General features: G+C 41.6%; 1 protein-coding gene across 1 annotated transcript in view; it reads right to left on the reverse strand.

Moving 5' to 3' along the window:
- CDC20B (cell division cycle 20B) overlaps positions 1-16,763 on the reverse strand; it is a 322,511-nt gene that overhangs the window by 27,502 nt on the left and 278,246 nt on the right. Inside the window, exon 9 of the mRNA XM_085631290.1 lies at positions 6,978-7,203. Within this exon, the coding sequence (XP_085487416.1) occupies positions 6,978-7,203 (226 nt within the window). The remainder of the gene's footprint in view (positions 1-6,977; positions 7,204-16,763) is intronic.

A 16,763-nucleotide genomic window follows, 5' to 3' on the forward strand; every position in this document is an offset into this window, starting at 1 on the left:
GGATTAGTGGCGCAGAGGATACCATGCAAAAGCACTCTAGATCTCTCACGCAGATAGAACGTTCTATGGCAGCATTGAGGAAAGACCTCACTGAACAAGAGGATCGTAATCGCAGATCCAATCTGCGTATTTTTGGTCTTCCTGAAGATGTTGAGAAAGATGCATCTTCCATGATTGAGTTTCTTTATCAATGGATTCCGTCAACACTACAAATTTCTTTCCACAAAGAGTTTGAACTGGAACGGGCACACCGTGTCCCCTCCTTTCGCCCCAAGTCTGCTACGCAACCAAGAGCGATAATCTTTAAGCCGCTGCGTCACCAACATACAGAGCAGATTTTGGCGCATATGCGGAAGGTTAGAGCTGTCTCTTGGAATGGCCATCGTATTTCAATTTCTCAAGACTTTGCCAGAGACACGGTGTTGAGGAGGAAAGGCTTTCTTAATCTCCGGAAGCGTTTGTCTGAAATGAATATCCCCTTCTCCTTTGCTGGTCCCTCAAAATTCCGCATTACTTTCAAGGGTCGTGTCAGAATTTTTGACGAACCTGCGGATTTGGCCTCGTTTCTGGATAATCAAATGGAGCTACAGATGGATCTTCAAACGGGGGCTTCACATGCTCCTGGTTCTTCTGGCACCTGAGGCGGCTATACATAATGCATTGTCTTTAGTCTCTGTCAGATCTATTAGGTCTAGCTGCTTTTAGATCTGCGTAGTGGTCTTTATGTCCATTGGTCTTGACGTATTTTTGTCGTCTTTTGGTGCTTCCTTAGTATCGTTATGGCGTTTTGGTCTTTAGTGTTGTTAGTTGTAGTGTATAAACTTTTCAATTTTTTGTGGTAACTTCTCTTGTTGGCGTGACTTCACTTTTGTCCGCGTAGCGTCCTGTTATTCATTGCCTCCCCAGTTTGTCTTTCGACGTATTAGGTCACGGTCCTTTTCCTTCCAGGGGTGTGTCTTCGGTATGTGCGTCGATTTTTGTGGTGAAATTTTGCTTATCGTATTTTGTTGTGGTCGTTCCTTTTGCTTCATGTTTGTTTTTTGTTATTTCGTACTTTATGGAGTAGGTCTTTGCTTGTTCCTTTGCTTTCTCATCGTGTTGTTGCTTGGTCTGTCCAGGTGTGTTATTCATATATGTTTATTAAGTGTTATTTATGGCTATACTTAGAGTCAATATAGGTCGTTCATATAGTTGCTAGTTATACCTACTTTATTGTTTTTTTCATTGAGTGATTTGTTTACATTGTGTTACTATTTGTTTTTCTTTCGAGTAGGTTAGTTTTTTATAGATGCTTTGTACATGGCAGTCATATGCCCCTCTTACCTACATGTTCATTTTCTTAGGCATGCATATTTATCTTGCCAGTTGTGTGTATATGGCTTTATTTATTCATGGCCAGTTATCTTTAAGTTTGTATATAGATCTTACATATTTATATATAGTATTAGGTCTCTTATCTAGCTGCCATAAGGGTTTCTCTGACTGTTATATGATAAGATGCTACCTACCGTTTTTTATTATGTTTCACTTATTTTTCCCATATTGTTTCATATAGATACCTCCTTTATTGACTTTCTCATTGCGTGATTTGATTACATTTGTCATTAACTGTTTTTTTTCGAGTAGGTTAGTTTGTTTTAAAGATGCTCTGTTCTTGATAGACTTATGCCTCTCTTATCTACATGTTTACTTACTTAGCCAAGCATTTGTATTCTACCAGTTTGCGTGTATATGGCCTTATTTATTCATGCCAAGTCATCTATGAGTTTGTATATAGACCTTACATATTTATATATAGTATTAGGCCTCTTATTTAATTGCCAGAGGGATTCACTGATTGCTATATTGATAAGATGCTATTTACCGTTTTTTATTATATTTCACGTATTTTTCCCATATTATATCATACAGTATGCTTTAGAGTGTATTTCTTCTTTTCTCTTCATTATGGTCCTTTTTCTTTTGTTGGAGTCCGCTTTGGTCTGGTTCTACCTAATATTATTGTTCTCTCTTAGTTCTCTTTCCACCAGCTCTTAATGCCTGATCGTGCTTTCTTTTTCTCACTTTTCTGCTCCTACCGTTCTCTATGATTTATTTTAGTTGTTATTTATACATTAATTTGGTCAAATGTGTTGCCTTTACAGTTTCTCATTTCGCTTTGTCTTCTAATATGTGATAATTATCTCCGGTTCTTAGCTTTTAGATAGTGCTCCCCTTTTAAATGTATAACCGGTTATGCACTGCTCTGGGGCTTTTTATGCTGTTGTTGTTATTTCTCCTGTTGGTCCCTCTCTCTTTCTTCCATGTCCCCCCTTGTATGAATTTGGTCTTTTTCAGACCTGCCGGTTTGGCTCTTCTTGCTCTCTTTCTCTGTACTCTCCTGCTTTCTTTTTCCTCTTCTTTCCTTTCTTCTCTTCGGATTTCCTCTTTGGTCTCACCCTGTGTTGTGCTGGCTGTTGATGTCTGCTGGTTAGCCCTCCTGGTTGTTGCGCTTCATTTGCCACATATGGAATATCTTTTTTTCCTGATAATGGTTCTATGTCTGGACTAAATATACTTTCCCTTAATGTTAAGGGGTTAAATCATCCAGTCAAAAGGTCAAAGATTTTGGATTACTGTAAATCTCTTTCTTCGGATCTCGTCCTTTTTCAGGAGACAAAGCTCTCTGCCAAGGAGGCGTTGTTTCTGAAGAAAGAGTGGGTCTTTGATGTTGCTTGTTCAGATGCTTGTGGTAAAAGGAATGGAGTAATTACCTTAGTTTCTAGACACTCTGGCTTATCTATTGTTTCTTCTGAACAGGATACGGAGGGGCGTTGGTTACTCTCTAAGTTGTCCGATGGTAATGCTGACTTATTTGTCATGAATATTTATGCCCCCAATAAGGATGACCCGGCCTTTTGGAATGCGATTACCAAAAAGCTCGAGGATACTCCTCACTCTGGTAATCTTATTGTAGGTGGTGACTTTAACTTGCCAATGGATCCTTTCTTGGATAGGAATTCTGCCTTTAACTTTCGTCCCCCTAAAGCACACAAACAAATGATTAATATGTGCTCTCTTACCCATCTTCAGGATGTATGGCGTCTTCATAATCCCAATGGTAGTGACTTTTCCTTTTTTTCTTCCCCTCATTCGTCCTTTTCACGCATTGACTATCTTTTGGTTCATTCTTCTCTGGTTCAATTTTCTTCTTCTCCGTGTATTCACCCTATTTTAGTTTCTGACCACGCCGCAGTCACATTCACTCTTACCTCCTTTGTCCCTAGGGCACGAGCTCGCTCGTGGAGACTCAACACAGAAATTTTACATGATGAGTCCTTGGTGCGAGAGTTTTCCAATGACATTGACACTTTTTTTATTGAGAATGTTGGGTCAGTCAGCTCCCCTGTTGTTCTCTGGGACTCTTTTAAATGTACTTTTCGTGGTCAGGTCATTAAATGTATGTCAAAGAGAAACGCAGCCATTAAAAAGGAACTCACGGACTTAGCAGATGAGATCAAGCGTCAGGAATCCCTTTTCCGCCACTCTCAGAACAAGTCCTGCCTCCAATCTATTAAAAATCTAAAATATTCATACAATACTATAGTCACTAAGAGAGCTCATATTGGCCTGCAGGCTCAGAAATCTAAGAGACTGCTGTTAAAAAATCGTGCGGGCAAGATTCTTGCTGCCACTTTAAAGTTCCAGGAATCTTCTTGTAACACTTTCCAAATTCCTTCTATTACTGACCAGCTTGGTAGGAAAAAATTTCAAACTACAGAAATCCTTGAGGTGTTCCGCGATTTTTATAACAATTTATATACCCCGTTGGCTCAAGCTTCTTTTGAACATTGTCAGGAGTTCTTGAAGTCGGTTCCTTTGAAAGTTGTTTCGGAGGAAGATAATCAATCACTAAATTGCCCGATTACTGCTGATGAAATCATTTCCGCGATTAAAGCTACTCGGTCTGGTAAAGCTCCTGGTCCTGATGGATATCCTATTGCGTTTTATAAAACCTTTATTCCCGTGATTGTCCCGAAACTCCAAGCCGTTTTTGATGCGTTTATTAAGGATGGCTCTGTGACTGGTTCTGCGGCGGATGCTACTATTGTAGTTATCCCCAAAGAAGGGAAGGATCACGCAGATCCCAAAAATTTTCGTCCCATATCCCTCCTTAACATGGAAGCCAAGATCTTTGCTAAAATTTTAGCTAAACGATTAGAGTCCTTTATTCCTCACTTGGTTCATCCCTCCCAAACAGGTTTCGTAAAGGGACGTCTTGCACGGGATAATATCCGTACTTTTTGTCATATTCTTGGCGCCGCTAAACGATCTAATCTTCCGGCGGCAGCCTTGGCCCTTGATGCTGAAAAGGCCTTTGATAAGGTTTCTTGGCCTTTTCTACGAGCGGTTCTATGTGCACATAATCTTGGTGATTCCTTTATTCGTATGGTTATGTCTCTTTACTCCCGACCTAGAGCTAATATACGGGTGAACGGTGCTACGTCTTCCTTTTTTAACCTGTGTCAGGGCACTAGACAAGGTTGTCCTTTGTCCCCTCTCCTATTTTTGTTGTCCATTGATCCTCTCCTCAGAATGATTGACTCGCATCCAGATATTAAAGGGTTCTCTTTTGGGTCTCATCAGATAAAAACTGCGGCATATGCAGATGATGTTCTCATTTTTTCTGATGATATTGCTCTGGCCATCCCTGCTATTTCGGACACGATTGCTCTTTTTTCAAAAGTTTCAGGATACACTCTGAACAAAGATAAGACAGAGATGTTTCCTTTAAATGCTTACTGCTTCTCCTCTCATATGGGTTCGGCGGGCTTTAAATGGCAATCCCAACACTTAAAGTATCTGGGTATCTATTTTTGTTCCACCCTATATGCTACGGCTTCTTATAATGAATCCCAAACTATTCTTAAGGTGAGACGTCTTTTAGACAATTGGTCTCCGAAGCATATTTCTTGGTGGGGCCGTATGCAGACTCTAAAAATGATGATCACTCCTATTATTAATTTTGTTTCCTCTATGCTTCCAGTAAGGCTTTCTGATTCCTTCTTCCATGAACTTGATCTGCTCACTTCTAAATTTTTATGGAATGATAGAAGGGCTAGGATTGCTTATAAATTTTTACGGAAATCTTATGATATGGGGGGCTGTAATTTTCCTGATTGGGGGAAATATCAAACTGCTTTTCTGGCGTCCCAGGGTGCCCTTTGGTTTTCTTCCCCATCTATTCATGCTCCAGCTTGGTTGACAATAGAACAGGAACTGGCCTCCCCTCTTCCGACTGCATCTTTTTTGACCACAAACACCCTTTCTATTCCATTCTCTCGCTCTATTATTTTAGACACTATTGCTGCGGTTCGTAAGGTTGATAAGAGGGTAGCAGTTCCAATACATAAAACTAGATGGTCGTCTATTTGGCGCAATTCTAAAATCAAAATTAATATTGACCCTGAGTTGATGTCTTACTGGGCTGGGAAAGGTGTCTCACTTGTTAAACATCTCTATGATTCCAACAATGATCCTTCCCCTTTCGCATCCCTTGCTCAACATTTTTCTTTATCTAATTTAGATTTTTATACCTTTCTTAAGATTAAGGTTGCACTTGCTAAAGTACACCTTCATCCTGCTTCCCCGCTGATTACGCTCTTTCAGCTTTGGATCAGGACTGGTCATGTTGCGTCTCGGATTTATAAATTTTTATCGTCCTCTACACTCCCTTCCCATACTGTCACACAGCAAAAATGGTTACATCATTTTGATCATACTGTTACTGCCCATATCTCTTCTGATACCTGGCAAGATATTGGTAAATTTTCTCTTCGTAACAAAATTGCCCCCTCTCTAACGCAGTCTAAGTATTTCTCTATTAATCTTCTTCATTGGACTCCCAGTCGTCTGTATTCACTTAATCTCAAAGATGACAATTTATGCTGGAGTTGTGGGCTTCTACCAGGCGATTTTCAACATATGTTCCTTGATTGTTCCCTTCTCCAACCCTTTTGGGATTTAGTTCACAAACACCTTATGCTCATCTTTAACATCAAATTCCAACTGTCTCTTCCATTAATTCTCTTAGGTCCGTTGGCGGCCCCAGTCCCTCCGCCTTTAGATCCCATGGAGCTCCAGTTGCTGGACCTCTTGTTAACTATTGCAGTCAAGATAATTCTCATGGAGTGGAAATCCTTTTCGTCTGTCTCTTACCATACTTGGTGGGCCTGGGTTTCCTTTCTACGAAGTGCTCATACGTCAGTGGATCATGCTCATCTTTCTCCTTCTATTTCCTCTGGTGTATGGGAAGCCCTAGATTCATACATGAAGTTGGCCTCTGAAGGGGTGGTGGAACAATATCCCTTTGATTTGTCTGGTTAGTGTTGTCTTGTGTGTTGGGTGATTCCTCTGGAAATCCTCTCTTCTTCCTTTCCTTCTCTCTGTCTCTCCTTTTCTTTCCTCTTCTCTTTCCTATTCTTTCCTTCTTTTCTTTCTTCCTTTCTTCTCTTTTCTCTTCTCCCTAATTTGCCATCTGTAGGTGATACTTTTGATATATATCTTTGCCAGACATCATTTTGGGTCTTCCCTCCTTAACTATTTATTAATCTGATGTTTGCAGATTAATGAATGACAATGAATTGCTCTACTACCAATTAATTTATATTAATGTATTTATTATCTTATTGTCTGATATCAATTGTATCACTTTGGTTTATATCTTATGTGTCATATTTGCGCTTTTAAAATAATAAAATTCTTTTGAAATGAAAAAAAAAATAATGTAGTTACACTCAGAATTATTGCACGGTTAACAACCAAGATCTTTAGGGTAATTTGTAACAAACCTTTAGTACTCTAACAGTTGCCCACACTTATGGCTCAGCAATGTTTGTGTTTATAGGTTATCCAAGCATCAGTTCAATTTAAGTGATTATCTTAAACCAGCAAATCATCAGCATCAATCTGTTACAGTTTTCAATTGGTAGTCTTACCTTCACAGATGTTGCATGTAGTAATGATCTGATTGGTTTACTTTGCATTGTAGCACCAGGATCATTTGGCCAGATGTTCAAGGTTCCATCGCTCGATCCACTGGCAAGAAGGTGTCCACTAGGTGACCATTTCAGACTGCATATGGCTTGCTTATGACGAGATGTTCCAACGTGGTGCTCTGGAATTCGAACATCATGATGATGGATAAAGCCCAATCTGGAACCACTAAGGAGAAGATTGCTGATTATGATTGACATTTACAGTGAAGTGCTTGTGGGTTGAAGACCCCCAAAAGACTATGTTACCAGACTGATGTAAACGTATAACTCTTCAATGAAGAGTAAGGCAAAGCACTAACAATTCAATACGTTCTTATTTTATGAAAAACATGCCATAAACATCAGCAGTCCAGATCCACCAGGGTCAAGCCCTACTCCACTTCCAAAAGGAGCTGGAAAAATTACAGGTTAAGTATCTGGATACCTGACTACACCTGAAAAGTTTCACTGGCATAATTTCTAGCCTCATCCTCTCCCACCTGCAGCTTTACCACTCCCATCACAGCCCAGTCATCTCTATAAGCTTCTTCCATGCAACCTTCCCTTTTCACTCTATTTAAAGCCTCCCTCTCTTCCAGTTGAAGCACAGGTCAGCCTGGCATCTGGCAGTGGTAATCAGTAGAACAGGCCTGCCTTCCATCAAACTTTGAAAATATCTAGAATAGGCATTTTTTGAAGCAGGCACTGAGTGAGGGGCTCTCCCTCTTCTGTTTAGTGAGGATAAGTCGACCTGTAGCCTTACAATAAATACTGGAGTTGTAGAACCATGTACCCATTTACTTCTAAACTTGCCAAATAAATTCGAAATACCTTATGATTCTATGTGCTCCACTCTGTCCTTTAACGATAATGATGTTTTTCAATATTTCATCAGCATCACAGTTACCAGTTATTTTACTTTAGAAGCTTATACAGAACCAATGCTAAAAAATGCGAAAAAATCAGATACACTACTAAGTTCAATTTTCTGCTATTCACTCTTGAAGATTCTGTTTATTAATAAGAGTTCTGAGACATCTGTTATTACAGGACCGTATTTATGGGGACACTGTTATTTTATCCTCGGATCCTCCTGCCTGTGCAATGTAATAACCTAAGTGGCCAAAAGAATACCTAAATGTGGGTCCGGTGCTCGCTGTGCCTCAGATCCAAGCTATACCTTACTGACGATGTATAACAAGGCTTAAACCAGTCTGGGGTTGCTTATATTCCCTTCTGGGAGAGACTTCACCTGGCATGAGAAGCAGAATCAATACTGATGTGCATAAGGCAGGCCTATGTCTAGAGTGGGCCAAACACAAGGAGATGTTGGACGGAGCGCTGAAACTTTTCAGACACTCACCCCAGTCACAGATCTGGGTTGAATCCATCATCGTTCTTTAGCTCACTTCGCCACCCCATTTCAGACATAGCTATATGCAAATCAGTCTTGACCCTGTGCCTCATGGGAACAGTCCAGCCCAAACTGCCAAGCCATGTCTTCCCTGGACCGGAAACAAGCATCCTGGGACCGGATGTCTAGAGAGGCACAGTGGGTGAAAAACCATGGTTTGGAATAGTACCAAGAGTGATTGCCAGTGGCTTAGACTAGTGGCAAGTATTCTTCCCATCAACTTTGAGTGTCTGATTTAATGCCTGTAAGTGGGTCCCTTGTTCACTGTGCAACAGGATCCAAGCTATAACTCACTGATGAAACCAAAACTGATATAGAGTTGTTTGTGTTACGCCCTGGAGGGGACCATGCCTCGCTGTTCAGTGTGCCCCGTTTCCATGAGGAGCATGGTCAGCCTGTATTTCCATATGGCTGGCCTCTGTCTAGAGTGGCACAATCAGCAAAAAACGATAGGCTGGAATTGCTACCCAGAAAGATTTCCAGTGGTTTAGAATATTTTCAACGATTCATTCCATCATTTTTTGTTAATTTGATGTCACATCTTAACTGCCAATGGTATACCTAGATGTGTGTACCCTGCTCACGGTGCCAAAGGATCCACGCTAAAACTCACTGAAAAGGCCTCACAAGGCCAAAACCAGTCTGTGGTTGCTTGTGTCCAGCAGGGGGCCACGTCTGGTCCTTTGGGATGGACTCACAAAGTTCCCACAAAAATCAGGGCCAGTACTGATTTACATAAGTTGGGTGTCTGTCTAGAGTGGCACAATGGAATGCTACCTAGAGCGATTGTCATTTGTTTAGAATATGTGGAAGCATTCCTCCCGTAGGATTTTCTGTCTTCAAGGGTACAGTACATGAAACTCTTGGAATATGTATGTGATCCTCTTTCCATCTCATGCTGCATGGCCTCAGTTCAAAGTCAAGCTAAAAAGAAAGTAGCGACAAAGGTGATGTACTAATTTCCCAGAACGAAGCGCATTGGTGGAAAGCCTCATCCCAGTCAGAATGTGTGCTACCATCAAAATCCATAACCTCAGCCAACCCAAGCAGAGGGAAGCTCTGTATGCATGATCTCACACTTTCATGGAAAGAAGCACAACAAATATTTCAAGGAATGTATATTGGAATGTCATAGGTCAGACACATTAAATGGAGTTGAGTTGCTGCTGGGCAGATCCAGAAGCGGGAATGTCTAGGCATCAAATAAGCCAAGGCATCTTTCCAGACAGGACTCTGGCCTGTGAGTGGATGCACCCCAAAAACTGGGGGCGGATGAAAGACCTAAAAGGTAGCCATTGAGAGTTCTTCAAAGGCAGGGAAAAATTGAATAGCCTAGGCTCTGATGTAGCGACTCACAATTTGGTTGGACAAGATATTTTTCCTCAAAAAGGACACCATTAGTAAAGCACAGTAACCCAAAGCTTAACACACGTAATCATAACCACACAATACGCCAAGAGAGAAGTGCAGTATGTAAGTTATTGTGCATTACGCAGATTTTCTAGAAGTCTGTTGGTGGCCTCTCTTCCAGGGTCATAGTTGAAAGGGCCTGTACCCTTCAGTTAGCAATGAGCTGCCATAATCCATGAATTTTTTACATTGCATGCTGAGGAAAGGGTTGTCACCCTCTACTATGTGTATAGGTAAACTTTGGATAGACGCTCCTCTCAAGCAGAGAGATGGGGCAAGCAAAACTCACACACGGCACAGCTTCAGAGAGCATGGAACATCAAGTCCACACAGGGTAAAATATGGGACCAGTCATATAAAAGTAAAAAATCCATCCATCTTTTCAGAGAGTGTGCAGACTTTTGTCTTTATAAGAATGTGAATGTGAAAATATACAAAAATAAATGTTTCACAACTGTTCATCCTATTCCCAATGACAGCTTCCTGTGAGCAACCATGTTGCAACTCTCAACCCTAAACTTAAGAAAGTATGTAAATTGATACTTGTATAGCGCACTACTCACCCGCAAGGGTCTCAAGGCACTTGTACGAATACCGCTGTGGAACCCATCCTGGATTTCCCTGTGAGGCGTCCACTCCTGGGCACCCCCAAGGTGGAGGCCAGGCATCCTTAGCGTTGTGGGGGCCATTGTGGAGATTAAGCAAGCTATTGCCCAGAGTTGCAGAGTGGGACTCTATGATTGGAATGGCACCGAGGTGAGAATTATCAGGTCCGTGGAATTTTTGAGCCCAAGACCCGCCGAGGCGGGGAATTGAACCCTGGTCCCGGGCTAGATCTCTGCATCAGGGTCTGCCGCTCTAATCATTGAGCCACACTTCTCCACAAGTATAAAACCTGTCATCATTTTAATTGGTTGTAAGTGTGACTTTCGGTTGGAAAGTTTCCCAAATCCTAATTCTGTGAATTAACATGTCCAATTTCCTGCACTAAATCCAAACTTTATTTTTCACAGAAGATTTTTGAATCAGGCTAACTAAGGGGCATATTAACAAGCCAGGCGATAAAATTATCGCCGCTTTAGCGGCAGAAAACTGCCGCTAAAGCGGCGATAATGGGCTTGATAATATGCTCTATGGAATTCCAATTGAAGCCCATGTTAGACTCCTTCACATTTAACATGGGCTTCAATTGGAATTCCATAGAGCATATTATCAAGCCCATTATCGCTGCTTTAGCGGCAGTTTTCTGCCGCTAAAGCGGCGATAATTTTATCGCCTGGCTTGTTAATATGCCCCGAAGAGACCTGCAGATTTCTGGGATTTCTGGGACATTAGTCTAAGAAAATAACATCCTCATAATTAAGAAATACATAAACTCGAAAGAATGACCCACTGCTAGACCAGACAACCTTAGGGTAGGCATCCCCCAACCTTTTGCCTACCTCCTCCACTTTTCTGATCTAGTTTCCGCTGGCTTTAGGACTCTGCTAACCAGTGCTAAAGTGCCAGTGTTCTTTCCCCCTCACCATGATAATATTGACTCATCTCCAATTGGCACATTTAATTTACTTATAAGTCCCTAGTAGAGTGCACTGCATGTGCCCAGGGCCTGTATATTACATGCTACTAGTGGGCCTGCAGCGCTTATTGAGCCACCCACTTAAATAGCCCTCTAACCATGGCTCAGGCCTGCCATTACAGAGCCTGTATGTGCAGTTTTCACTTCCATTTTGACATGGCAAGATAAACCACATGCTAGGCCCAAACCTTTCCTTTTTATTCTTGTCACCCGTAAGGTAGGCCCTGGATATCCCAGAGGGCAGGGTGCAATTTATCTAAAAGGCAGGACATGTATCTTTAAGTTTTACATGTTCTGGTAGTGAAAAACTCTCAAATTTGTTTTTCATTACTGCAAGGCCTAGCTCTCCCATTTGATACATTGGAATTGCCTTATTACATTTTTAAGTGTAATTCACAATAATTCTGAAGAGATACACTTTTCAAGTTTGGTGTCTCTGGTAACACAATTTAAAATCACATCTTATGGTAAAGTCAGATTTTAAATTGCAATTCTGAAAATGCCACTTTTAAAAGGAGACTTTTTCTAACTTTAGCCAGTAAGTGCCTGCCGCTTGTCTCTGTTACGCATCTGGGGAGGGGGACAGTTGAGCTTTGTGTAATTCCCCTAGACAGCCACACACAGTAGGAGCTTGATGAGCCATCCTGGCAGGATGGGAGGGAGAAGCTGGACCCAGCATTACTTACACCTGAATAGGCTGTGTCCTGTCTCCACAAAGTGCTGCATACCCCCTTGTAGTGAGTCTAGAGCAAGGGCACAAAAGGAGGACCTCTGCACACTTCTTTGTAAGTCTTCCTACTTCAAAGGCACAACTGGGTATAGGTACAGGACATTTGACACCAAGACTTCAGTACACTTCAGGACATGTGAAGACTGCAAGAAAGAAGGGCTGCTGTGCTGCTAAAGAACAGCCAATCTGCTGGACTGCTGCTTTGCTGGACTGCTCCCTTGCTATGCTGTCCTGCCACCTCCTGTTCCCCTGCCTGGGTGAGAAGGACTGGTCCTGCATCACTTGAATCCGGAGTGACTCCAAGGGCTAGCTGGATGGCCTCCTGATCTGAACTCTCAGGGACATAAAAGACTCCCAACCACCCTGCTCCTGTACCTAGACTCTGCCATCTATGAGTCTGCCCTGCCAAGTGGTGCCACCCCAGTCCTGGGCCCTTGGAAGTGGGTCTAAGTTGTTTGCACCAGCAGACCCCACGCATCTTCTGCCAAACGGATGCATTGCCGCTGCTGCACAGATCAGAACAGGCCCATTGCCTGTGTTGCATGGATCAGAACCAGTGCATCGCCTCGTTTGCGTGGATCAGAACCATTGCATTGCCGTCGTTGCGTAGACCAAAACCAGCGCATCAACTCTGCTGCATGAATCGGACGGACACATCGTTTTTAGAACCTTCACAGCACAATACTCTTCCTGGCACAAGGCTCAAGGATCCCTATCCCTGGCCACTGCCGCCTCGACTGTGAATTTCTGCATTGCAGCTCAACGATCATCAGGGCCAACTCATTGCTGCGGCTGCAGGATCAGCGCATTGCTGCCACTGTGTGGATCAGCACAGACGCATTGCCTCGGCTGCACCCAGCATCCTCGACGTGGATACAACCAGGACTAAGGTACTTTTGTTCAGCGCGCCTCACTGGGTCCCTGTATCCGACCCACATTCCATCACAGTTGGCCTGAACGTTTGACTTTGCCCCGGTTTGACGTGACCAGATTTCCCAAATAAGCCCTTATTGCTTGTAAGCGCTATTTTACAGTTTGTTCTTTAAAAATGTATATCTCAAGTTCTACTTATTGAATATTCGTAGTTTTGGTTTAGTTTTATTTATTAAATTAAGCTCTATTTTTAAATGTGGTGTGAATCTTTTTGTGTGGTGGTTTTCATTGTTTGAATCATTGCACAAAAACTTTACACTGCTCTTTGCCAAGCTTACAGAGGGTGAGCATAGGTTTATTTAGGGTTTGCCTGCTTCTTACTTTGACTAGGATTGTGGTTGCTGCTTGCCTAGGGCTCATACCCCAGTCAACCAACAACCCAATTTTTAACATCCACAATGTTGTCTAGGGGTGCAATCAGATTTTCTCAGAGGCCAAATTAAAGCTGTAATAGTGACAAATGTAACAATTAAATTTGGCTTTTGCTAATGAAGTCGAGGTAATGGGTTTCTTATGTTTGCTTATTTTAAATGGATTTTTTCTGATGCAGACCCTGACTGTTTATAGCAAACCCTGGGACAGAGCTATCAGACACGGCCCGCGCAGGTAATAGCGGTGGGGCGGTGAGGCCATTTCGACGGACGATGACGAGGGAGAAAATAATTATTTATTTAATTTTCCCTAGTCATCGTCTGTCAGAATCCCTCCCCCACCCGGGCCACCGCCCCACCACTCTTACTTGCAAGGGCCGCGGCTGAAAGCTATAGGTATTCTGGAGTGTGGACACACACATTATAATAGATAACCCCGCACTGTGGCTCTCGGAGATCATTGCTACTACCACAAGCGTTCCTACTGATAGCGCTGATCGATATGGACCTGGTCACACATTGTTCTTTTCCCCCTTGAAGAGATTGAGGATTTCTGCTCTTCATGGTAGCTACTCTGTACTAAATTACCTTCTATTATGTAGTTTCTCTAGAATTACTGTATGGCAAAGGCTGTTACCACACTGTTTCATTGTAATTACTGTAACTGGTGCTGTAACTGATACTGTTGACATTACTACCACTTCCTATTGTCTACTTCTCCCCCCCCCTTTCGCTTCTCTTCCCTCGTGCTTTCATTCTATTGTAAAACAGACATTACTGATCCAAGACTTCATGATCTGCTACTATCCATGTTGTGCTATAATTGTAGAGGTATGCTGTTGGCTAAGGGTATAATGTAATATATATCAATTGGACTGTACCTGACCATTTTGGTACCTACATGTAGTATTGTTCAGTATTTCCAGTATTTTTCCAAATTTATGGTATTCGTACTAGAGCTTCTCAATTGCTACATTTCTAATAAAGAAATATTGCAAAACATACATCATTTTTAATTTTTTTAAACACAATTTTATTGAGTTTTTTCATTTCTTGTAGCAGGAGATATTCACAGCTGGTCGGTATTAAAAGAAAAACATCTAAACAGATGGTCTTGTAACAAAATAATATAACCGAGTTGCAATCGTATACATGGGCAATTATACAGAGTACCAGTGTACTTTACAGCAGTATAACATGTATATTGAATAAGGATTACGAAGCAAAACATAAATAAATTATTAGATTATTTTCTGGGATTCATCGGAATTACTTTATTTAAATGCATTTACTCATAGAGCGCAGCATCCTTTGAAAATTAAAGCAATTGGCTTGTGCATTGCCTTCTCACACAGAGGCGTAACTGGGTAGTTCAAAATATATTGTCAGAGCTCTCCCCACAAATCAGGTATATTGCTGATCCTAATGTGTTATTTTCTCTGTGGTCCTCTCTGCCTGGTCTTTTCCAGTTCCTTGTCCCTCTTGTTTTTTTCTATTATTATTATTCTCTTGCTTTGTCTTTCTCTAATCCTTTTCTTCCTCTTCTGTTTTGTCTTCCTCCTATTTTTCTTCTCCTCTTAGGCACAAGTCGAGAGTACACATGGATGGACGCCGTCTACCCGCTCTTTTAAAAGGGTGAACGCCATCTCCCAGAAGTTAGGCCCCACAGAAATATGCTGAACCCATCCCAGCGTAATTTTGAGACACCAGGACACATTCAGCAGCACCTGCACATTGTCTGCTTTCATTCTGAGCAGCAATGTGCATGCTGTGCTTTGTTATTTTCAATTCCAGCTGAGTCCAAAACAAAGGCTGAAATTAAGGACCACAGTCCTCCTTTTGATTGAGTATTCAGGCTGGCAGCTATCTGAAATATCACACCTAGCTGCAAATGCGATGGAGAGGAAACAACGGCACACAACTTGCTATTACCTTACATGCACTAAAGAGAGGCATGTTTTGACTTTGTTCAGTTCCTGTATTTAAGAAATATGCATGCAATGTAAGAATGTCAGATGTGTTGGTCTGTCCCAGTGTTTACACAAATAACAATTTAAATACCACTATTTTGTTGTATTTCTTTTATAGCGTTACTCTTCCAATCCAGGATGTCAGAGTGGTTTACATCACACGGAAATATTATATATTGAGAATAAATCAAATGGGTGTACATCAATGTACAGAATGTGTTGCATAAGACAGTGAGGATTACAGGGTGTATGATTCACATGTCCTTCATAGCTCACTGTGCTATATTAGAAGAATTACAATTTATGAACCTCAAGTAACAAAATGATCTCTGTGTTTAAAACAGCAACCCACTTGCCCATCTACATAAAATAAAATCTGTCATCTGTGTTTCACATGATGTGCAATGCAGGAGACATATTAACCCTCTATCCTACTCTGATTCAAAACAGGGACTAGACAAAACACAGATGTTTCCAGCAAGTGCATTAACCTCCAGAAATATCTTACCATTATGATTATTATTATTCCCTGAGATTTACTGAACACAAAGATCTATGCAGCAGGTGCCTTAACCCACAAGATATTTTAAAAGGCAGACTTTGGAACCAATTAAGCAGAACAGATTTACTGCTACATATCTCCTTGATGCCAATTTCTTTGGGGGAGAGTTTTTGACACAACTCAACATCTCATTTGGTAAATATTGTAATGCGCTCAAATGTACTCATGATAGACCTGCTAAACATATGTGTGTGGCCTTAAGATCTGATGGCACTTCTTGTGATGTCACTTCCTGTGAAGTCATAGGTTATGATGATATTTCCGGTGATGTTATGTGCGATGTCACCCTCCGTGATGTTGTGTGCCATGGTGGCAATTGCATATAGTGAAATACAACAAGACCTACCCCGTACACAAATTTGTTTAAAAATTCTTAAGTAGTGCGCAGGTACTCAATGTCTGTAGTGCCTGCCTCGCTCTCACTCAATGGTGTTCTTACCACATATATATAAAAAGAGTTGTTGACCGCTATAACCGGGTGCAGTCACTTGGCGGTGGCAAAAACAACGTGATACTTAGTGTTAAAAAGTTTCCCCGTCCTGTAGTGCTGTAAAAACCTTCTAGTGATCAGATCAAAACCAAGGAAGGTTAAAGAGATAAAGAAGGGTGAGTCCAGTACCGACGCTCAGACTGATGAGAAACGAAGTTCCGCAGCTCTGAATGAAACAGCCAAAGGGTTGGTGCAAAATACCTCAGACACTTACACAATGAAGGTGCAGGTGCTGACCAAAAGTTATTGCTGGTTTACACCAGCGTTGCAGAGAGACCAGTCGACCCC

Source organism: Triturus cristatus, chromosome 2_1 (assembly GCF_964204655.1).
Source record: "Triturus cristatus chromosome 2_1, aTriCri1.1, whole genome shotgun sequence".
In the NCBI taxonomy this organism is placed as follows: domain Eukaryota; kingdom Metazoa; phylum Chordata; class Amphibia; order Caudata; family Salamandridae; genus Triturus; species Triturus cristatus.